Source organism: Pongo pygmaeus, chromosome 5 (assembly GCF_028885625.2).
Source record: "Pongo pygmaeus isolate AG05252 chromosome 5, NHGRI_mPonPyg2-v2.0_pri, whole genome shotgun sequence".
Classification (NCBI taxonomy): Eukaryota; Metazoa; Chordata; class Mammalia; order Primates; family Hominidae; genus Pongo; species Pongo pygmaeus.
In genome coordinates, this window is record NC_072378.2 from 154746838 (window position 1) to 154771155 (window position 24318).

Below are 24318 nucleotides of genomic sequence, written 5' to 3' on the forward strand. Positions count from 1 at the left end.
TCATTGGAAAAGAGATTGATAAAATACAAATCAAAGTGAACCTGGAGTTTCATTTCCAAGGATTCAGTATGAAAACACGCTTTATAGACCATGTAGTGCTAAGGCATGGCTCATTATTTCTAACATTCTGGAGAAACCAATAGCCAACATCAAGCATAGAACTCTTAGCTCAGTGCCTTCTGTGAACCACCTGTGCAATATACTCATAAAGCTCCCCAGTGAAGATCAAATGAAAGCAGAAGGCAGTGCTAGTCTCTCCTGTCCACCCCACCTCTACTGGTAAATATGAGCCCATCCTTCATGTGTCTGTTCAAACACCAACTCCTCCAGGAAGCCTTCTCTGATAGTCTCAGGGCCAGGTAGGTGCTTTGCCTGGTGCTTCTGGGCTTATTTCTATCATAATAGGTGGAATGTCATCTTGTGTATCAACTTACGTGGTTGTCCCTTGAACAGTAGGGATTCAAACTGCACAGGTCCACTTAAGCACAGATATTTTTCCAATAAATACAGTCAGCCCTCTGTATCCATGGATTCCAAATCCACAACCAAATGGGGATGAAGATAGCATTTGTGGGATGCAGGATGAGAAACTCGAGGATATAGGGAGCCGACTTTTTGTGTGGGTGGGTTCTGCAGGACCCACTGTGGGACTTCAGTATGCACAGACTATGGTCTCCACGGGGTTCTTGGAACTAGACCCCCACAGATACCAAGGGACGACTGGATTGCAACTACTGATTGACTGTTCGTCTTTTTGATGAGCTACCTGAGAACAGGCTGGTTTTAATCATTTTTCACCTCCATTTTTTGCCTCTTGTTTGACACATAATTGGTGACAAATTAATGACAAAGAATTGGCCAGAACCAGCTTTGTGAAGAAAAGCACCCCAGAGTTATTCAGCCTCTGGGAGAGGAGCTCCCTGAAATCCTCCATAAAGTTGCTGAGTGATTTATCCGAATCCCAGGATCAAGGGGTAATCGGTGCCAATTACAATGCAAATAGCCCGACAAAATGTTCTCATAACCTCAAATAAAAGTGTTATTTTATTTAGTTATAGTGATTAATAATTGTATGTGGTTTCATTCCTTTCAGAACACTTAGGTATTAAGTATTTCATATTTAAATGAGGAAATTAAAGACATTTCAAAAATCTTAGTTCTAGTTAAGAGACTATGATATGATTACATTAAAAATTAATACTGATTTTTCCTATTTTCTGTATAGGATAGTTTTAATTCTTGAAGAAGCTTCATTCAAATGTTAGCCCTAAAATCCTTTTTTTGGAATTGTTTTTCAAACACAAATTTGATATGGTGAAAAAATAGTTTAAAATGGCCACCCAAAGCCTGTAATTAGGCAGAAATGAGTCAGCATAGAAATCTTAGGGAGTCAAAGTACATGGAAACAAAAAAGTCTAAACAAAACAAAACAAAACAAAAATGAGAAGAAAGGAAGAAAAGTACACAGCTTCCCTTTCCTTGTATTGGCCATATTAGCAAAAACAAAAAATAAACCAGTCAATTGTTGTTAAGCCCCAGGAAGTATCATGTTTGTATTTCTCCTATATGCCAGGAGAAGCATTACCCTAAATACCAGAAGACCTTGTAATAGTATACTCCTTCTCTGTCACTGACCTTCTGCATGATCTTGGGCAATGTGCTGACCAAAGATCTACTCATCACTGTGATCCTTAGTATCCAAGTGACCTTGAAGAAGTCATTTTACCTCCAAGTACCATTCTAGTGGCTTCCTGCCTTATCACTGCCCCCCACCCCAGTCCATCCTCCAAACCACAGATAGAGTATTTCTAACACACACAGAAAGTTCACAATATTCCTCGCAGAAAACCCTCTTATAACTGCCCATCTTAAGTAGAAAAATATCCATAGTATTCATTAGAGCTTAGAAGGTCCACATGAACCCCTAAGGACTCCTCCACCTGCATCTCCTCCCTCCTTCTCCACTCCTTTCTAGCCACACTGGTCTTCTTTCTGTCCCATCACCACATCTCTGGTCCCTTCTGCCAGAAAGGCTTCCCTGTGGATGTTGGGTAGACGGCCTCCTTCCCATTGCTTGGACCTCCACTGAAATATCACTTCTTCCACAGGGTCTTCCATGACAGAGCAGACAGAGCAGTATCCTCTCCACCCCCAACCCCTAGCCACTCCCTAGCACATTGCCCTACTTCATCTTCTTCAGAGCATTTGTCAGTCCTTGAAGTAATTTGTTTGAATTATTACTGCATTGTCCCTCTTCCTCAAGACAGAACTCAAGATGCTCAAGGGAGAAGACACCATCTAGCTCAATTCAGCATCCCTGTATTTTTTTTAAATAAAAACAGCTTTATTAAAACATTGGCTAGGTGTGGAGGCTCATGCCTGTAATCTCAGCACTTTGGGAGGCCAAAACAGGTGGATCACCTGAGGTCAGGAGTTCAGGACCAGCCTGGCCAATATGGCGAAACTCTGTCTCAACTAAAAATACAAAAATTAGCTGGGCATGGTGGTGCATGTCTGTAATCCCAGCTACTTGGGAGGCTGAGGCAGGAGAATCACTTGAACCCGGGAGGCGGAGGTTGTAGCGAGCCGAGATCACACCACTGCACTCTAGCCTGGGCAACAAGAGTGAGACTCTGTTCAAAATAAAAACGTACACGCACAAATAAACACATTAATTTATTATGTATTATTATTTAATTAGTTAGCTAACTAGTTAGTGTATATGCTGCTGAATTTGAGTGGCTATGTATTGTAGAAATATTTTAGAGGACAATGAATAAACTGCAATTAGGACAAGGTGCACATTTTCCATTTTTTTTACCCCAGGCTGCCACTTAAAATCAAATGCTATCATATTTGATTATTCCTTCCTTTCTAACATATCATAAAGTTTTGTATCTCTATGCCTCTGCTTGTGTTCCTCCAACTAGGATTACAATAGCAGACACTTCGGGAACTCATTCAGATCCCCTTTACCTGGCTATGCTGCAGCCATCCCCAGCTGCTGCTAGGCCTGAAACTAATGGCTTACATCTGAGGCTTTTGCCAAAGGATTACCTTGGCTATCAAGAGATGCCAGGAGACTTTATTCTCAAAAGCTCTTCATGGCACCCCCATATTGGTAACAGTCCCTAGCGCATGGTAAATACACAAAAATATTTATCAGCTGCCTGACTAACTCGAATTTATCAAGAAGAGCAAATGATATCCCATAAAGAATATTCTACATGAAACATAAGCAGCTTGCAAATGCTACTTCTGATAGCTATGTGTATTTCTCTGGAACCTGGCTTCCTCATTTGTAAAACTCATACAAGATTTCTATGAGAGTCAAATGAAATCATTCTTCTCAAAGCCATGCCAAAGCACTAGACAAGTGGAAAGTAGTATATTTCTCATTCACATGGGGAAATATTTGTGGAGCAAGAAATTTGTGGGGGTTGTGGAGGAAGTCACAACAATCACTCACTCACCCATCCATCTGTCCATTAAATGTTTATTTAGTTTCAAATATGTGCTAGGCACAGTCATAAATGATGTGGGTAAATGAAAAGATATTGGGCACTGGCTCTGACTTTAAGAATTTAATAATTAGAGAAATAAACCAGATACACAAAATCTGTAATCAAAAGCAGATTGTGATAACAACATGAAAAAATCATCAAAAAAAGAAACACTACGGGAATACAGAGAGTTCAGAAGAGGGAAGAATTACCCTGACCTAGAGGACTAGAGATGCTCTCATGAAGGAAGCTACATCTGAAGCTACCATTCTGAAAGATACTTAGAAGGTGGGATTGGGGTGGGAGTCAGGGGCAAGTGGTCCTGCAAGTGGAGAAACTTTATACCTACAGGTGCAAGGGCAGGAACATCTGGAACGCTTTTGGGAAACAGCAGGCCGTTTGTTGGGCTGATGACAAGGGAAAAATTGGCAGCAAGACTGCAATGGCAGCCTGAAGACAGCCCAAGGGCCTAAAATACCAAGCCAAAGACTCAGGAGTTAATTTAAGAAGCAATGAGAATTCACTGGAAGCTTTTGTGCAGGTGAATCAATGTGATCAGAACTGCATCTTAGGAAGACTAATTGGGAGGTGGTTTTTAGGAGGAGAGAGAGAGGGACTAGAGACAGGGAAAGAAAAATAGCCTGCTATTTCAAAAACTCAGGCCAGGGCTAATGAGGGCCTCAACTAGGCAGTGGGAGCAGAAGGCAGGAGAGAGGCTGGGGGAGAGCCACCAGGCTGCGTGACTGACTGCCAGGAGAGCAGGCTGCGAATGAAGATGAGCTGTTAAAGCCAGAGGCAAAAATATAAACACGAATTTTAGCAAAGTCTTAAAATCAGTTATTCAACCATATGGCTTACAATCATTTTTTGAAATCTTGAGGAGAAAGGGTGAATTTTTCTCTCTACCTTTTTCTTGTATATATAGTCACTGAGAATTTTTCACCCAACTATCCACTTGCATTTCTGTTCTTTCATTTAGTACACATATTGAATAATCAAATGACTTTGGTAGACAACTGTTCAAGGTATGTCTTGTTAAGATTAAACGTGAATTTCCAAAATTAATTTCACCTCTTTCTGTGTTTAAACTTTTTGGGGTTTTTTTGTTTTTTTGTTTTTCTGTAAAGACAGGGTTTCACCACGTTGCCTAGGCTGGTCTTGAACTCTGGGGCTCAAGCCATCCACCCACCTTGGCCTGGTGGAAACTTTGACTTCCTCCTCTGTCGCTGGCCAAGGGCCACAGTTTGCAGGATTTATTTTTCCTTATTGCTTCTTTTGTTTATTTTAGCTGATTTTTTTTTCCTCATTTCAATATTTTAAAAACTACTTCTGAAAAACATCAAAATGTGAGGATTGTTATGTTGGAATAATCTGCATAAGCTACTAGAAGCTGGGATTATAAAAATTTATCTCCTCTGTTTGTCTCATATTTGATCTGCCTATTTGATGGTCTACCTTCCAAACGGATTCAAAATCTAACCATTCCATTTCTCTGCCACCCTACTGCTATCTCCTGATGGAATCGCTGCCATCTTTTGCAATAGCTTACTGTATACCCTCTCTTAGTTTTCTGATTCTATGCCTACCTCCCACTTCCCAGGGTCTTTTGCCCCGAGCAGATGGAGGGCTCCATTTGAAACGGAAGTTGATTACATCCCTCCTCTGCTCAAACCTTTCAAAGGCTCCCTAAAGTCCTTAACTGGCCCATAGGCCCTCCACGATATGGCTACCACTATGCTTTGGCTTCATTTCCTACTGCTCTCATCTTGGTTCACCCCGCTTCAGCCACAGAGGGCTCCTTGCAGTACCACACACCAAGGAGACCTTGACTCTAACTGTTCCCTTTGCTTGGAAAACTTTTCCCCCAAATATCCACTTGGCTGACTCTCACACCACCTTTCAAGGTTTCGCTCAGATCTTAGCTCTCAGTCAGCCTGTCCTGGCTCCTCTATTCTTTGCCACGACCCAATCTCTACCCCATCACGTCCTGGCTCACTGGACTCCACTTCTGACATAGCATATATTTTCCTTATTATGTGGATTGTTTATTAACAGTCTCCCTCAACTAGAAGTTTGGCTCCATGATGAACATGAATCACGGTCCACTTTATTCACTGATGTGCTCCAAGTATTTAGAACGCTGGCTCTCAATAAATACTTGTTGAATGAATGAATATGCCCAGAAGCATAGACCAGGTTATCTCACGACGCTTTTTAAAAATTAAACTTGAAGGAAAAATACCTGGAGTAGATTTTTAGTGACTTTTATAGCTCCTAACTCACTTTGTAGCTTATAAAAATTCAGATTTCTAATAGAAAGTTGGTTCCTTTTTTGCTCTTTTGTGAAACTAAAGGAATCACAGATAATGATTTCTACACATTGTCTTCCCAAGTGAAATTAAAAGACTCGCATCTATTTGGAGCCTTTTCAGTAAGCCTGTTAAAAGCTGCCCACTTGCAACTTCTTCGAGAATAAATGGATGTTCTTTCCGCTATCAACCCTCTGAAACCCTCTGAAGAAGAAGGAACATAACATAAAAACCTCTTCTTCACTCAGGGAAGATTTCCTGACATGTTATTTATTATCTCGTGAAATGTCATTCAGCCCATTAGAAGCAGAAGTCCAAACCGGTTTCATTGTTTATCTTGACTCTATAGCAATTAGAATGATTGGACTCTGAATTAAATATTTTCAAGATTTTAAATTTTTTTGAATTTTCCAAAATAGTATTATTTTATACTGTTGAGTTCATTACCACAAAATGGAAGTTTATCACCCAAAATAAATTTTTAACCAAAAACTTGGGGAAAAAAATATTTTTGTCCCTAGGCTTGTATATCTAAGTCATCGCTAGCCTATACTGTATTGGGACAAACACTAGCTCAATTCACTTTCTGCATAAAAGTTATGACTGAGTGCAGTGGCTTACGCTTGTAATCCTAGCACTTTGGGAAGCCAAGGTGAGTGGATCACTTGAGCTCAGGAGCCACAGACCAGCCTAGGGAACATGGCAAAACCCCATCTCCACAAAAAATTCTCCAGGTATGGTGGTGCACACCTGTAGTCCCAGCTACTCGGGAGGATGACTTGAGCCAGGGGTGAGGCTGCCTTAAGTTGTAATCACGCCACTGCACTCCAGCCTGTGTAACAGACTGAGACTGTGTCTCAAAAAAAAAAAAAAAAGCTACTATATTTTTTTAATTTCATCTGCTTAAATAAAAAGCCTAAATGTTAGTTTAACCAAGAGTCTTCCGTGTCTGTTTTTCAGAAACAAGAGAAAACAAAAACAAAATCTGTCTGGGAAATATGTGATCAGGAGGAACACATTCTGTTTCTAAGGGGGAAAAAAAATCTAACTGTTCAACATTTATCTGACGATTTCCAATACACTTCTTTAGAAAATGTTAGCATTAATGGCCTACCAAAAAATGCTCAACTTAGAACTTCTAAAAAATAACATTTGATTGATGATTCAAAAAATTTAAAGATACTTCTGAGTTCAGTGACCTAACTTACTGGCCTCATGAGTATCCCTTCATTCATTTATTTTAAATCAAGTATTCCCTGAACTTCTATTGTACATCAGGTTAGACTGTCATTATATAATGCAATTGAGCCATGACACATCATCTAAGAAGGCTATTTGGTAGCTTTCATTTCACCAGGGAGAGTTCTAGAAGGCCCTCCATGATATGGCTACTCGGTTGCTTTTATTTCACCAGAGTGAGTTCTATATGCCTGATAACGCTCTTAGCAAAGTAACCTGAGATACTAGTTTGCCATTATAAAACTGAAAATGCCAGTATTTTACAACTAAATAATCATAAAAGAGGTATATTGGTGGGCACAGTGTGAGGGAGAATGAACTTGAGGAAAAAATGGAGGGAGAACAACTAAACATTTGTTTGTTACAGGTTAAAATAGGAGAGAGACACAGAAGCAGACATAGAGACAAAGACAGAGACAGAGAGAAACTTAGCAAAAATACAAAATCCTCTCTTAAATCAACAACAAGGAACATTTTCAATACAAAGTTGATAATGTCTTTAGAAGCATTAAAGGGTAATCTAATCAGAAAGTTGTCAAAAGCTGGGAAACATTGTAAGGTCTGAAGATATCATTAAGTTTGAATGATATAAAGAAAATAAAAGCTTTTTCTAAAATCCAAAATTGATTTTTAAAAAGGAGAAGGATTACACTAGGGAGAAGCTATGAATATATTAACAAAGAATATTATAAATGTAGTTCAAAAATTGTTCTAAATTTTACCATATTCAAAGTTTAATTTTATTTATATCTTGCTTAATTTTGGCTAATCATATTTAATAGATATTTTAATAAGCATTTATTCAATAAATATTTATGTCTTTTCTTGGCTGCTAGCCAAATAAATTAGAAAACTGACCACAATTCTCCACCGACAGTGTGAAAAAACAGTACAGGTCATTATTTAAATCATCAATATAATACCTTAAATCCAGGAACTTGCAAAACACAATAAAGATAAAAACTATCACACTGAACAGAAATTCTGGCAGAAAAGGTCTGGTAAGTGAATGAGCTACTGTAACCTGTCAGAACCTGCCATCATTTGGGTCGATAATGGACAGGTGTCATGGTTCAGTAGAAACAGCATGTCCTGGCCAGGCGCGGTGGCTCATGCTTGTAATCCCAGCATTTTGGGAGGCCGAGGTGGGCGGATCATGAGGTCAGGAGATCGAGACCATCCTGGCTAATACGGTGAAATCCCGTCTCTACTAAAAATACAAAAAATTAGCCAGGCGAGGTGGCGAGCACCTGTAGTCCCAGCTACTCGGGAGGCTGAGGCAGGAGAATGGTGTGAACCTGGGAGGCAGAGCTTGCAGTGAGCCGAGATTGTGCCACTGCACTCCAGGCTGGGTGACAGAGCGAGACTCCATCTCAAAAAAAAAAGAAAAAAGAAAAGGAAAAGCATGTCCTATAAAGCTAAACAGACTGGGATTCCCATCTCAGGCACTCACTGGACACTTGAGCATGCCATTCAACATCTCTGAACCTCAGTTTCCTTAACCATGAGATGAAGACAGGAATATCTACTTCCTCAAGACCTAGGATAGGAAACAATTTTTGAAACCAGTGGGAAAAAAAGGCACTCACCACAATGAAGGTGATGGATAAATCTGATATATTAAAATCAAGAACATGTGTTTACAAAGAGAAATTGTGGAACAGTTTTAAAAAGATTAAAAGTGAGATTTGCTCATTTTTAATAGGTTGGTGCAAAAGTGATTGTGTTTTTTGAATTATTTTTCATGGCAAAAACCAGAATTACTTTTGCATCAACCTATAGCTATAGAGCTGACAAAGGACTAATACACAGAATAATAAATTAAGAAATCCTATCATTCATAAAGAAAAAGGAGGAGGAGGAAGCAGCTAAAAATGTAGGAAAGACTTAGACACTTCACAAAAGAGAAAGTTCTAATGGCTAACAAACATGAGAAGGTGCTTGGCTTCATTAAATGCAATGCATTAAATAAAATGCAAATTAAATCATACTATTTCTCAGGGTTGCCTGGAGAATTAAAAGTTTATACATTTAAAGCAGCTACATACATCCTAGTACATGGTAGGTATAAAAACCAAAAATCAACTTCCCCAGTGATCATTGTATGACCCTTCCTCAGGGCCATTACTGTAATGCTAAGAGCATCCAAATATGAAGCAACTCTCCATAGACTTCACATTAATTAATAATGTGAACTTACATTTGGTGCTTCCAAAGCTTAGAATCAAATTTGAATTCCTCTCTAGTGAATACACAAATCACTCCATGTGCACTTTTAATGCACTAACCCCACTCCCGACTTCCTGCTCTCTTTCTGGCTCTCCTTTTCTCTTTCTGCTGTTTTTTCATCCTAAGTTCATTTTGCATTGTTACAGTACATGCACATAGGCAAGGCATTTAAATTCTTCCTGAGAAAAAGGAGAACATAAATAAACACTGTCAAAGAAGTCTTTGCAAGCACTGGTCTGTCACCTAGAAGCCCTTTGCATCCTCATGAATCCTCTGAGTACGGTACATCTTCGGGTCACACACAAATATACCAAGTTTATCATACCAGTGGGTTGCTACGGAGAAGGCTCAAAATCAGCACCCTGAAAACTACACTTGCTTGTTGGCAGGTATCTTAATTTAGCCCATTCTAAAAATTTATCGGTCAAGCTACTTCCTACCCAATTGGAAGAAATGACCTCCACACGTCTGATCGATGACCAACGGACTACTTATGTCGGTACATACCAAAGACTGAGTCTGGGAAGCATGAGGAGGGGGTGGTGTCTCCGCAGCTATTTCAGGATCTTCCTGTTCACTTTCACTGTAACATTCTATAACAGAAATGAAAATGCTTAATGTTTTAACGCTGTCATCACTTATTCCATAATGCATGAGCAGAGGTTTATCTCCATCTGGGTATTGCAATTTCAATCCAATTCAGAAAGTTCATATCTAATGAACTACCCTGGTAACTACCTGGTGCAAAGGAATTACATAAGAGGCAGAAACAAATGGCCAGTTCGGGGCTCCTGACCTCAAAGAGCATCCAATATGCAGGAAGAAGACAAACCGTAGCTTGGGGAAAATAAAACAATTCCTCAAAAGAGGTGTGAGTCATAATACCAAGAGAGCACAAAATCAGTGGTGATTAATTTTGATCGTAGGAATCTTAATGAATTGAAACTGGCAGGATCACTAAACTATCAGTGGTGCACAAATTGTGAAGGGGAGTCCCAGGCTGAGGGAGCAGGCTGGGCCAAGTATGTGGAGACCCCTACAAGATATGGCAGAAAACGAAGCTGGAAGGTGGTGGAGGCCATGTCATAGAAGGCCTTACATACCAGGACAAGGAGAAGTTTTGTGTGTAGTTTTGTACTAACTCACAATCTATAAATAGACAATGGGTGCTTATTTTATGGAAAAGAGGACCAAGAAGATGGTCAGGACACCACTGATTTCATGGTATTGCACTGTACCCCTTTATTGTTTCAAATCAAGTTGCCACTTTTCCATTTCTAACTAACTCTAAGATTTTATGATTTTGTTATCAGAAGATATAACTCCCTGCTTCCAATTTCCAAGGCCTATTGTGGTCTGGGCATTTCAGAAAGACTATGAGTTCAGTGGCCCTGGCAGCTAAGTCCTCCCTCTTCTCAACACTAAGGTGTAATTGCATCATTAAGATTAGACTCCTGTAGCTTTTGAACCCTAAAAGCTACTGACTGAGCTAAAAATGTGGCCTGTGTCCCAATATGACCTTCAGGTTCCTGGTACAATCTTAGGGTAATTAGTCTCAGCACACACCTGGTGGAAATAGTAAAATATCAGGGAGGAAATAGTGGGATGAAAGTTAACTGACCAGATCATGACGAGATCATGTCTATGAGTAAGAATTCCACAAGTGGAGCAATTAAACATTTGCATCAGTGACTGTTTGAGATGTCATGAAGCCCACAGCTGCCGGAGTGTGGGTGAAGTGTGAAAAGCATTCATAGCCAGCATGGGAAGCTCTATTCCATGTTGGTGAGTCTGTGTGAATATGTCTGTCTCCACATATTTTCAGATCATTTTAAATGCCAAAGCATGTTTCCTCAGGATCAGACTATACATAGAACTTGACATTGTTTTTTCACCCTGTTTCAACCTGTTCTAATATTCTTGCTAAATTTTCAGAAATTTAAAATAGAACATACCTTCATCCTTTGTAGTGGATTCCTGATGGATTACAGCCAATCCAAGTTTATTTAACCACCTAAAATTCAAATAGAAAGCAAATGTTGACGAAAGAGATTAGCCCCCCACCCATTCACCTTCCCCCAGAGTTTGTTATGAAATTAGGTCATGATTCTACCATCAGTCTGCACATTTCCAGAAATAGCATAAGTTTGTGCCATCGAAACCTAAGGCCTCTGGTTTCACAATACTTTCCATACTCAAGGTATCTTTTGTAAAGTAAGATGTGAGGTGGCCCATTACTCAGTTGGTTCATGAGAGCAGCTAAATTAGGTATTCCAAATATATGAACAAACACATCTTCTGTAATTCTGCATTTGAAATTTTTAGCAACCATCAAATCCTTTATCACTGGATTTAGTAACTTGGCTATTAAAGTTATTGGGTGTTACTCTTAATAATGTCAGTTTATTTTAGAAAAAAAATTAGGAAAAGATCATCCATTTTTAATCCAGGAATATTTTTATGTCAATCAGTAAAAAAAATCTGGCTAGAATTTAACAGGTATTTTTAAACTAGAACAAATTTTAATTCCTTGAAGAATTTTATGTAAGGTAAAAATTGAAAATGTCCTATTTACCATTTTACCGGCAATGAATTCCAATTAAACATCAATAACAAAAATAGAACGAGACAGAAACTCAAACTTGGCTTATCACTGCAGACCACTGTAGCTCCTTCTCAAGGGTTGACTTAGGAACATATCTTGAAACACAAGTTTTTAAAAGATGGGACACAAAGTGTGTCTATGACATATACTCCTAACTATATAATCTTCTACTTATTGGGAAGATCTTGCTTATTTCTGTACCTATTTTGAGACAGTGAAAATCCGTGCTACGCATTTATCAATTCATCTATGCTTTTGATGTCTTCCAGTCTCGCACTGGGCAATGAACAAGCCATGAACAATTCAGCATACTACACTTAACGCTAAGCCATAAATATTGCACCTTCCAACCTGTATAACTGTCAGATAATTAGGAATCCTTATGCAACCCTCAATCTGCCATGGTCTTGTTGTACCTGTTATTTTTTGATAGAAAATATATAACAAATTCAATGCCGGGAGCAGTGGTTCATGCCTCCCAGCACTTCAGGAGGCCAAGGCGGGTGGATCACCTGAGGTCGGAAGTTCAAGACCAGCCTGACCAACATGGAGAAACCCCATCACTACTTAAAAAAATACAAAATTAGCCGGGTGCAGTGGCAGAAGCCTGTAATCCCAGCACTCAGGAGTCTGAGGCAGGAGAATCACTTGTACCTGGGAGGTGGAGGTTGCAATGAGCCGAGATCATGCCATTGCACTCCAGCCTGGGCAACAAGAGCGAAACTCCATCTCAAAAACATAAATAATAACTAATAATAATAAACAAAATAGGAGTTTCTAAAGAACAAAGATGAGCTCCAGCCTTTAAGAAATCACCTTCAGCAACATAATAATCATAAACTCCTTAGTAGCCACTTAAAATTGGACCAATAAAGAGCCCAGATATGAAACAGGAACCCAAAAATGTGTATCAAGTCTCAATAGGATAACAGGCAAAATAAAGGAACAGAAATTTACAGAGAAATCAAATAGCTAGACAATATGCGAAAAAAAATTTCTCAGCCTCAATAGTATTTTGAGAAATGCAGACTCAAACACAGGAAAATATTTTCACCACTGGATTGGAAAAAACTTAAAAATATTATTGATCTCAAGTATTTAGCAGGAAACAGAAAAAGAAGCATTGTCACCTTTTGTTGAATTAAACATGAAAACTGATACAGCCAATTCTGAGCAGGCAATTTGATGATAACATTAAAAATTTAAATATCCATCCCCTTCACCCAACAATTCCAATCATAAATATCAATCCTATAGAAACACACTTTCATATACACAAACAAATGTGGCAGAATGTTCACTGCCAACAAGGCTTGTAATGGCAAAAAGAAAAAACATTAATAAGAAAATGGATAAATAAATTATTTATTCTATCAACGCTGATTCTATCAATTTCCTGTTATAATGAAGCTAATGAGAGGACTAAGATGGGGGTGGGGGGTTGTTGTAATGACCTGGAAAATATATGAACAAATTATGAACAAATACATCTTCTGTAATTGTGCCTTTGAAATTACAAATTTCCAAATTTGTAATGGAAATTTGTATAAAATGGAAAATCCTAACATACTCTTAACTGAGAAGATCAAGCATAGAACAGTACGTAGCCTGATCCACTGTACTTCAGAAATGACATGTTTTTGTATGTGCATGAATTGGTATGCATAGAAAACTTTCAGGAAGAATATAATCTTACCGTTAAAAGTGATGGCCGGGCACAGTGGCTCACACCTGCAATCCCAGCACTTTGGGAGGCCTAGGCGGGTGGATCATGAGGTCAGGAGTTAGAGACCAACCTGACCAACACGGTGAAACCCTGTCTCTACCAAAATACAAAAATTAGCCAGGCGTGGTGGCACGCGCTTATGATCCCAGCTACTCGGGAGGCTGAGGCAGCAGAATCGCTTGAACCCAGGAGGCAGAGGTTGCAGTGAGCTGAGATCGTACCACTGCACTCCAGCCTGGGCGACAGAGTGAGACTCCATCTCAAAAAAAAAAAAAAAAGAGAGGGATAACCCTTTTCTTCCCCTAAGTGGCCTGAGGTGATCTGTGAAAATGATTTGCTATTCACTTGACCCAGAAAAAGCCATAAAACCACGCAAAGCAAGAGGTTCAAATCTTTGCGTTCACTTTAAGAACACCTGTGAAATTCCCTAGGCTATCAAAGGTATGCATATATGAAAAGCCACCAAGTTATCTGAAAGATGTCACTTTACGGAAACAATGTGTACCATTCCAGCCTTCCAAGGGTGGAGTTGGTAGGTGTGCACAGGCCAAAAAATGGGGCTGGACACAGGGCTGGTGGCCCAACAAGAATGCTACATTTTTCCTGCACATGTTTAAAAGTACAGAGAGTAATGCTGAATTCAAGGGTTTAGATGTAGATTCTCTGGTCGTTAAGCACATCCAGGTGAATGAAACACCCAAGATGGGCCACTGTACTTTCAGAGCTCATGGTCGGATGAATTTATGTATGAGCTCCTTCTGCCACATGGTGACGATCCTTGCTGGAAAGGAAGAAATTGTTCCTAAACCACAAGAGGTGGCTGCATGGAGAGAAAAAAAAAAAAAAAAAAGTGTCCCATAACAAACTAAAGAAACAAAAACTCACGGCACGAGCATCGATTCAGCATAAAATAAATGCAAATGAAAGCAAAAAAAAAAAATGGTTAGCCCTAAGGAGTGTAGTTGAATTAGAAAGTGAGGTGAGGATATAGGAAATCCTTTTGTCTGACAAGAATACGTTTTATGTATTATTAAAATAAGCATTTAAAAGTTCATTTTTTAAAACTGACCAGGCAAAACACAACACATTTCATGGTTCACTTTTAAAAACACCATAATAACAATGTTTAGCTTATACCTTAGTTCATAATTGTATAAGTTGATTCTCCCCCAAAAAAGCATGTAAAAGTGAAATAGGCAAAATATTTTTTTAAAGAGACAAAATAATAGTTTTCACTTTAGTGTCTGAAACAAGAAAAGGCATTTCTAAGCTCCTCTCCCGAACATGGAAATAGAGAAAATAGAAGACTGTTGACAATAAAGAAAATATTTCTCTCAGCCCTTACCCAAAACCTATATCCTTTTCATTACAACCATTAGTTACTTGCTGTGAAAAACTGGTGATGTTTAGAATCTTGTTTGACTGTTTTCTTTCTAGGATCCACTGGCTTAGAGTACCTTCTTTGCTAAGAACTTTTTTTAAAACATCATGGCAGCAGGAAAACATCTATCTGTGGCTAAGTAGATGGATGCACAAAAGGACTCATATTTACATAAAAGAAAATGACAGATGTTTCCTGGGAGTTTGTTGTATATTAACTTGACGTGAATGTGTGTGTTGGAGGAGAACAAGTTTTAAGAAATCGATGTACAAAACAAGAGCATTCTTCCCACAGTGTCTGAGAAAGGCAGCTCCCGTCTTTGCTGAGAAACGAACTCTTTCATTACCCTTAATTACTTATCCCTGTACTTTTAAATTGAGACTCACTACAGAACATGCGGAGTTTCTACTAAACTTAATTACATTTCTCTTCATCGTCCCTGAGAGAAATGTCACCATGCAGAAATGCAGTTGCCCAGGGAGAGGAACTTCTAAAACAAGGACTCAACACTCCAAACGCTACCCACTCCCTCCCCCACACCTCTCATCTTACCAAGTAATACCCAGATACATTATTTCCTTGCTTAAACGGGCTGCATCAGTAAGAAGGGAAGTTCTTCATGTGTTATTGCAAAGTAAATCTCTATCATCTGCATAATCTTGTGGGAGAAGGGAAAAGTTGCATTGTTGGCTACTAGAAAAGTCAGTTTTAGAATAATGAAACTCTATAATGATATTATAAACATGAGAAATTATTACAGATTTCAGGCCCAGACAAAATGGACCATTTAGCCAGATGGACAATTTTCAAGTCTAAAGGTCACTGACAGATTCAAAAACATGGAGTCCAGACACCTTAAGTTCAAATTTCAATTTGCATCTTGTTTGTAAGCTGGAAAGATAACCCCTAAAAGAATTTCAAGTAAAACGAACAGATCTTCATAGCATAGATAGGCGATAAGATCTTGACGTTGATAACTGTGAAAGACTTTGATTTCACAGCCAACAGGATGAAGTATTTATATCATATCTACCCATGCAACTCTACTTACCATTAGATAGGTTTCTGCAAAGGAAGAACATAAAATTGGAAGATAAATAAACTGGAAATGTAAATAAACACTGGGGCGGTGAGGAGGGGGATCTGGGATTTACAGAGCAAACCTGCATGAAATACAGTGGATTCAGATAAACATGGAAGGGTCTCACACTTTCATTGGTTTAAAAATTCACCTTATTGTGTAGGAGGAGAAATTCACTAGGTTACAAACAAAGCACTTAGAAGCGTTTGTTTCTCTGCTACTCTGTCTCACTCACCTCTTGCTGGAGAGAGGAGAACTACTTGCAAGGAATCAGCCACATAATGAGTGGGAAGGACAAGCCAAGGATGGAAGCTGGAGCGACAAGGCGCTTTTAAAGAAAATCCAGGACAGCAGGAGGTAGTGGGCAGCGGAGAGGCGGGCAGCACTGTCTCACCGCCATTCAAGACCAGAAAGGACCATTTGGGATGAACTGAGGCTCAGCGGTGGACTGACCTCACTATCACAGGGCTCCAAGTGCTAGCAGGCAAGACCTTGTGCCTTCCACATCCCACTTACACAGCAAGGGCTTTGCTAACCAACAGGATTTAGCAACTGATGCAAATAAAAAAAAATAAGTAAAGATCTTTGATGTGGGGATTTTAACATCCCCTCCATTCGTGTATCTGTTCTTATTTTTCTCAGATGCTTCGGAAAACCAAAGGAGAAAAAAAAGCTAAAACTAGAAAAAGGATAGAAACAACTTCTCTCTTTGTCCAAGTAAATCAAAGCTTTGTTTGGAAGACTCAACTGTCAGTTCCTTGCCTTGTTATTTCTAACACAGAGCTTCCCGACTTTCTACAGTACAAAGCCATTCTGTCTTCATCTGGAGGGTGATGCTGGGGAGGTGAGGATTGGGGACAGATGAGAGTCCTTCTAGCTGGACAGAGCTACTGAGCAGATATCCTGTAAGGAGTGTGTGTGTGTGTGTGTGTGTGTGTGTCCATGCACATGTTTGGTGAAAGGCAGTTGCTTTTTTTCTTCATGTTTCTAGAGCAAGAAAGTAATGAGAACTACACAGGGCAGATAGGTAAGGAAATTATTGTGAGTGAAACAGATTAAGCGTAAGCTCTATGAATGGAGGAATTATGTGTGGTTTTTTCATTGCCATTGCCCACCATCTGCTGCAATGGGGCATGTGGTAGGCGTTCCATTAACATATTTTCAATTGGTCATGTGAAATAATAACAGACACTAAGAATTCTGAGAATAGGGCTAAATTAAATAGAATGCCTTCTGATATCTCCAATCAGCACCTCAAATACAGCCTGATTCAAATAGCCATTGTTGACCAGGTGCGGTGGCTTATGCCTTAGTTCCAGCACTTTGAGAGGCTGAGGTGGGTGGATCACTTGAGGTCAGGAGTTCAAGACCAGCCTGGCCAATATGGTGAAACCCTGTCTCTACCAGAAACACAAAAAATTAGCTGGGCATGGTGGTGCACGCCTGTAACTTGGGAGGCTGATGCAGGAGAATCATTCAAACTCAGGATGCAGAGGTTGCAGTGAGCTGAGATCGCACCACTGCACTCCAGCCTGGGCAACAGAACAAGACTGTCTCAAAAATAAATAAATAAATAAATAAATGACAGCTATTGTGATCACACCTGACTCTAAACCATTAGGAATGGTGTAGGGCAGGTTGTACTCTGCACACAGCCCACTTATTTTCACAGACCACCCTGGAAATGGAGCTAGAGATCTACAATTTTAAGTTTGATGTATTCCAAGCAAAGGCATCTTGCAATATGTTCCGGACAATACACGGAGAGGTGATAAATACGTGAATCATCACGATAATCACACAGCATATATTAAATGCTATAGCAATATTTTGCATGTAGAATTCCGAAAGCTGCAAGATCAGTTACATAATACTTTCAAGCCTCTCTCCTTGTGATGCTGATTCTCCTTTTAACATGTTCTTTTAATGACTTCTGTCCACTCCTTTTTCAACTTAGTGGTTCCCTGAAATAGCCACTTTGATACATGTAATTCTCCAAACCATTTCCAAATACTAGGGAAGAAAGCACGAAGGCATTGTAACTGCTAAATAAATTAATCCTTAAAGTAACAGAAATAAAATAAAAATTGATATGGACATATGATTAAAATTCCAGTACCAGACCAAAGTTAAGTCTATTCCCATTAAGGATGGGGTTTACCAGTTTCCTCTACTTACACGTTCATTTCCTGCACATTCTCAGCTGCAAAATAGAAGGTCTTGATCTGTGGATGGCTGATCTTAAAAGCACTTGAAGGAGGAAAAGCACAAACACATAAAAAATTAGTGTTTATAGTCAACAATGGGTCTGAAAGTAAATCAGTAAAATACAAGCTTTGTAAACTTGTCTGCTTTCTTTGTAAATTTACAAAAAATAATTTAGTAGTATTAAATACCTATTGTCTAGTCTCTATTTCATATAGGGAACTAAGAGTCAATTTTTTATGTCAGAACGTCCAGAACAGGGCTGAGTCTTAGCTGGTCAGTAGTTGCCATTTAAAACATATAGGTATGGCCGGGCGCGGTGGCTCACGCCTGTAATCCCAGCACTTTGGGAGGCCGAGGCGGGCAGATCACGAGGTCAGGAGATCGAGACCATCCTGGCTAACATGGTGAAACCCCGTCTCTACCAAATATACAAAAAAATTAGCCAGGCGTGGTGGCGGGCGCCTGTAGTCCCAGCTAGCTACCCGGGAGGCTGAGGCAGGAGAATGGCATGAACCTGGGAGGCAGAGTTGCAGTGAGCCGAGATCATGCCACTGCACTCCAGCCTGGGCGACAGAGCAAGACTCCGTCTCAAAAAACAAATAAATAAATAAATAATAAAACATATAGGTATATCCTCTTCCTTTCACTTGCTAACTGCTTTGCTATAAAGATACAATAAATTCAATTTTAAAGTGATAGAAATAACACTTCAAAATATTCAGAACAACTACTTCAAGCAAGGTATTTCTTCACTTTCAATCAAATATACAGAAGAATTTTTATAGGAGAATAATCAGGTATGGAACGTCCACTCTGTAGCAACACATCAGAAATCTTATTCAAGGCACCCTTTGTTAGTAAAGGGGAAATATGAAATAGATTTTAGTATAAAAGAAAAGCAGAAAACATTGAAGATAACAAATGAGAAGGGCTTCCACTTTACCCTTTAGGCAGGAAGTCCTGCAGCACGGCACAGGCCAGGGTTTTTCTAAATAGCCAATCCTTTCCAAACCACAAGAATCAACACTGGACATGTGCGACCACACCACAGAGGCAAAGACTTAAAGCTAACACCAGTTTACCAATCTTGTTAAAAGAAAACTACTCAATTGCTGCAACTAGTAACATAGGACAAAAAGGAAGGCCCCTTTCTGATAAGACTGGAAAAGATGTCAAAGGTAGAAGAAATAATAAGAAAAAGGTGAAAATGGACACATATGCAAAATATAGCAGACTGCTATCATGGGAGGAGCACTTGAATGAGAGTCTAGATACCTGGGTTTACAGCCAGCCCTCTCATGAGATCTAAGCAGGTCATAGACCCTTTGGGCTGTTTCCTTCTCAGGAAAACCAGGACCATGAGCTGTTAATTTTTTTCGTCCCTGTCAGTTCTCAAATCTTTGGGATTTAAATTAGACCAGAGTGTAATCTCCAAGCTTAAGACATCTCAGAAAATTCAATTTCAAGGGTGCGTCTGACAACTCCATGAACTAAGAAAGAAAAACTGGTCTTGCTGGCATATCTGCAACTCAGGTGAGTCCTATTTAACTGCTTATTATTTTCTTTACTAGAACCGAAGCTTGACATCTGACCTCCCTGCCAGTCCTGGAGGGGGTTTATTCCGTCACAGACACAGTCATCAACAACAGTCCATGCCAAGGCTTCGTGGGGGTTTTAAAATCCATCTGCTCCACAAAACGAAATTCCAGAAAATGAGAGGTTAAATGCTTCTATTTCTATGTAGGGTGCCAACCCATAATGCTTCAAATTCTCAGACATTCCGATGTTACCTTCACTCACTTCTAAATCACCATATCACTTGGTGAACATTATGAAGAGATAGTATCCTGGCTCAGAGTTTTGTGGAAGATGAGAGACCACTTACTGCTTTTTCTTGCATTCAGATGCTCTTTCCACAGTGAAATCAGGCAAGTTGACAAATCCATCAGCTTTCTCTGCCTGAAACAAATACATACCACAAATAGGAATGAATGCATCAGTCCTGGGGATTAGTGCATTGAGATCATATACATGGAATAGGGATGGTATAAATGAAATGAGGGAGAATCAAGAGATACCAACCACCCTGAATCACCATGGAGGTGTCCCAGATACACAGTTCATGAGAAGTCACCCAGAATCTTTCCAAGAGAAGTGACATGACATGACACAGCTTAGGGATGGTCACCATATGGCAGGCATAGGACCTGCCTCCACCCACTTCCTGTCTCCGTGGAAAACATAGTTAACCCAACAGAGTCATGTCTGCTGAGCCCATCAGCATCGACAGCATCTTCTATTCCTACTACTCTAGTCAGTTAGCACACAGGAAGAAACCTAACTAGCATTCTTGATATATATGGTGCCCAGAGCCCTGGAGTTAGCAAATCTACATTCCTATAATGGATTGACCACTTACTGGTTGTTATGACTTAAATGAGCTCAGACAAATAAAACTGCTAAGAGTCACTCAACAAACATTATTTCTCTCCCAAGTCTGTGGGCAGGGCCATGGGGACTGAATCACAGAGCTACATCTTTCAGAACCTCAGTCCCATCATTGATTTCTGGGAATTCTTTCTACAAAGAAAAGACGGCAGAAGAAGATTACATTTATGAGGACGTAGCATAAATGTCACTTTACATCACCAAAAACATGTATAGGAAATATAATCACTGTCCCACCTCTCTAAGAATTTGTTCATCTGTGTTTTACAAATAAAGTTTAACTGAGCCACAACAAAGATAGATCGTTCGTCACCTGTAGAACTCAAATCTTCTTTCATCTACACTGGTGTCTCTGAGTAGAGAAATAGAATCTACAAGCTTAAACATAAATGAGTCTGTGGTTATTGGGAGATGAGTAAAAATTGATTTTGAAAATACCATCTTAATTTTACAAGTCAGCTGCTATTAAGTTAGTGCCATGGGTGCTTTTAGTTTACTTGATCATTCTGCTCTTTCCTTTATTGCCAACTAGAGTGCAACTTGCATTCTTTTCTTCAGAAAAATTAAACTGTGAGGCATCCAACCCTATGCCCATCTTCTCTCTCTTATGTGACTCAACTTATCTAACTTCTTCACCTGAAATGCCTTCCTCTTATAAGATTCAAAACTCAAGGCTGGGCGCAGTGGCTCATGCCTGTAATCCCAGCACTTTGGGAGGCTGAGGCGGGTGGATCACTTGAGGTGAGGTGTTCACATTCAGCCCAGCCAACATGGTGAAACCCCGTCTCTACTAAAAATACAAAAAATATTAGCTGGTCATGATGGTGGGCGTCTGTAATTTCAGCTACTTGGGAAGCTGAGGCAGGAGGTTAGCTTGAACCTGGGAGGTAAAGGTTGCAGTGAGCCGAGATCGTGCCACTGCACTCCAGTCTGGACAACAGAGTGGAACTCTGTCTTAAAAAAAAAAAAAAAAAAGATTCAAAACTCAATTCTAATGGGCACTCTCTTCTTTAAACATTATGTATGCATATGTGTGTTTATACGGAGTGAATATGTATTCATTCATATGTATATTATATATATGCAGCTTCTCTCTTGACAGGCTTCTTAATTACTGGATGCTGATTCTCAAAGAGAATATAAGGTATTCAAAGAATACAGACTAAGTCAACTTTCTGTACAACGCACAGTGCTTCCTTTGGATTCTCAATCAGCCTTACAAAAAAGTATAGTTTTGAAAAACTATGTTAGGTCCCATCAGTTCCACTTTTAGATCTACAGACTGAGTATCCCTTATTTGAAATGCTTGGGGACTGGAAGTGCCTTATATTTCAGAATTTTTCTGACTTGGAGATATTTGCATATACAAACAAGTCAAGTATCCCAAATCTGAAAATCCAACACTCAATGAATACTCTCTTTGAGCATCATGTTGGTACTCAAAAACTTTCAGATTTTGGAACATTTTGGATTGGTTTTGGATTATGGATGCTCAACTGTATGCCCAAAGGAATTGAAAAAGGGTACTCAAATACATGTGCAGCCCTGTTCACAAAGCACTCACAACAGCCAAAAGATAGAAACAGCCCAAATGCCCATTAACAGATAAATGGATAAATTAATTGTGCTGTATCTATACAATGGGATATTATTCTGCCTTAGAAAAGAATAAAGCACTAATACATGCTACGTGGATGAATCTCGAAAACCTTGTGTTAAGTGAAAGAAACCAGACACAAAAGCTCATCTCTCATATGATTCAATTTATATGAAATATCCAGAAATGGAAATCCAGAGAGACAGAACACAGCTAATTGGTAGCTACCAGGGGCCCAGGCAGTAGGAAATAGGGAGCAACTGCTCAATGGGTAAGGGGTTTCCTTTTGGGGTTATGAAAATGTTTACAATCTAGATAGATGAGGAGGTTGCACAACGTTGTGAATGTATTAAATGCCACTGAATTGCTCACTTTAAAGTAGCTAATGTTAGGTTGTATTATTTTCATCTCAATTTTAAGAATCTATGTTAGGCTAAGGTGTTTTTATGTAAATTTCCATAATTGACTTAGAAAGAAAAAAACATCACTTAGACTCAGCATTTGTTTCTACTTCCTCCTCCCATTCATTTCTATATGTTCCAGAGAAACCGTAGAGACCAAAACTCCACCCATGTTGCTAAATCCCATCTACTGTTTTTAGTCCTCCCTTAATTGAACTCTAAGTGACACTGTAGCTGCTCCCTCCCTCTGGAGCCACCCTGCTATTGTGGCCTTTTTGACAACACATTACTGCTGCTCCCCTTTTTCCTCTAACTATGCCTTCTTCTCTTTCAGGGGTCTTGTTCTCCTGTCTGTTTCTTAAATGTCAGAGTTCTCTAGAGTTCTGTCCACAGATTTATTCTCTTTTTGTTCCAAAACTCTCTAAGGATGATCATACACACCCTCATGGCTTCATCTGTCATCACTGTACACACATATCCAAAACCCATACCTTATATCACCACTGTCCACATATATCCAAAATCCATATCTCAAACTGGGATTCAATCCTGGAGCTCCTGTCCCAGATTTCCAACCGCCTAGTAAGCCTATTCCCATGGGCCCCGCAAGAGTAACAAATCCAAAATCAAACTCATTATCTTACTCCATAAAATGCCTACTCCTTTCTCCTGTGTTCTCGACTTCAGTGAATAATATCACTTTCTAGCCAGTTGCCAAAACAGGACATCTGAGAGACATCCCAAACTCTTCCATTCCCTTCTTGGTGCCCATGCAGGTAAACTCAAAGTTGTATAGTTGCTGCATCTGCTCAGGTCTTCAATCCATCCATTACCTACTGCCTCCTTCAACTTACCCTTAATGTTTTGTTGAGTTACCGCAAAAGTCTCCTCAACTGTTCTCCTTCTCTATAATTCTGCTGTTTCATCAAATTTAGTGTCCAAATCACAGTCACAGTTACAGCAAGTGTTTACATCATGAACATTCTTCATGGCACTGTTCTGATTAAATACCCTGCATGGTGTCCAGCTGCCCTCGGGTCAAGTCTAAATGCCTCAGCAGAGGACGAAAGACCCTTTATAATCAAGCCCTGATTAGTTCCACAATTTCTTCTCTCCCCCTCCCCCATTCAGCCAAAGACAAACAGAAAAATCAAAAACTAAGAAAAAACAATACTTCTGGCCAGGCGCAGTGGCTCACGCCTGTAATCCCAGCACTTTGGGAGGCCAAGGTGGGTGGATCACCTGAGGTTAGGAGTTTGAGACTAGCCTGGCCAACATGGTGAAACTCCATCTCTACTAAAAATTACAAAAATTAGCCAGGTATGGCAGCGGATGCCTGTAATCCCAGCTACTTGGGATGCTGAGGCTGAGGCAGGAGAATCACTTGAACCGGTGAGGCAGAGGTTGCGGTGAGCCAAGACCGCACCACTGCACTCCAGCCTGGGCGACAGAGCAAGATTCTGTCTCAAAACAAAAAAAAATCAAAAAATAAAATAATAAAAAAAGAAAAAACAATGGTTCCATGGAGCTGAATTAGAATCAGCACCCAATTTGTGGCATGACTAGTTTCTAGACAACTCATTTTCAGTAC

The 24318-nt window shown here is 39.6% G+C and overlaps 1 protein-coding gene across 3 annotated transcripts in view; it reads right to left on the reverse strand.

The window, feature by feature from the left end:
- Positions 1–24318, reverse strand: part of IPCEF1 (interaction protein for cytohesin exchange factors 1) — a 208627-nt gene that overhangs the window by 47872 nt on the left and 136437 nt on the right. For all 3 annotated transcript variants that reach the window (XM_054490561.2, XM_054490559.2, XM_054490560.2), the window contains exons 6-9: positions 20167–20240; positions 18252–18323; positions 11236–11294; positions 9788–9873 (exon numbers count right to left, since the gene is read on the reverse strand). In XM_054490561.2, the coding sequence (XP_054346536.1) occupies positions 9788–9873; positions 11236–11294; positions 18252–18323; positions 20167–20240 (291 nt within the window). The remainder of the gene's footprint in view (positions 1–9787; positions 9874–11235; positions 11295–18251; positions 18324–20166; positions 20241–24318) is intronic.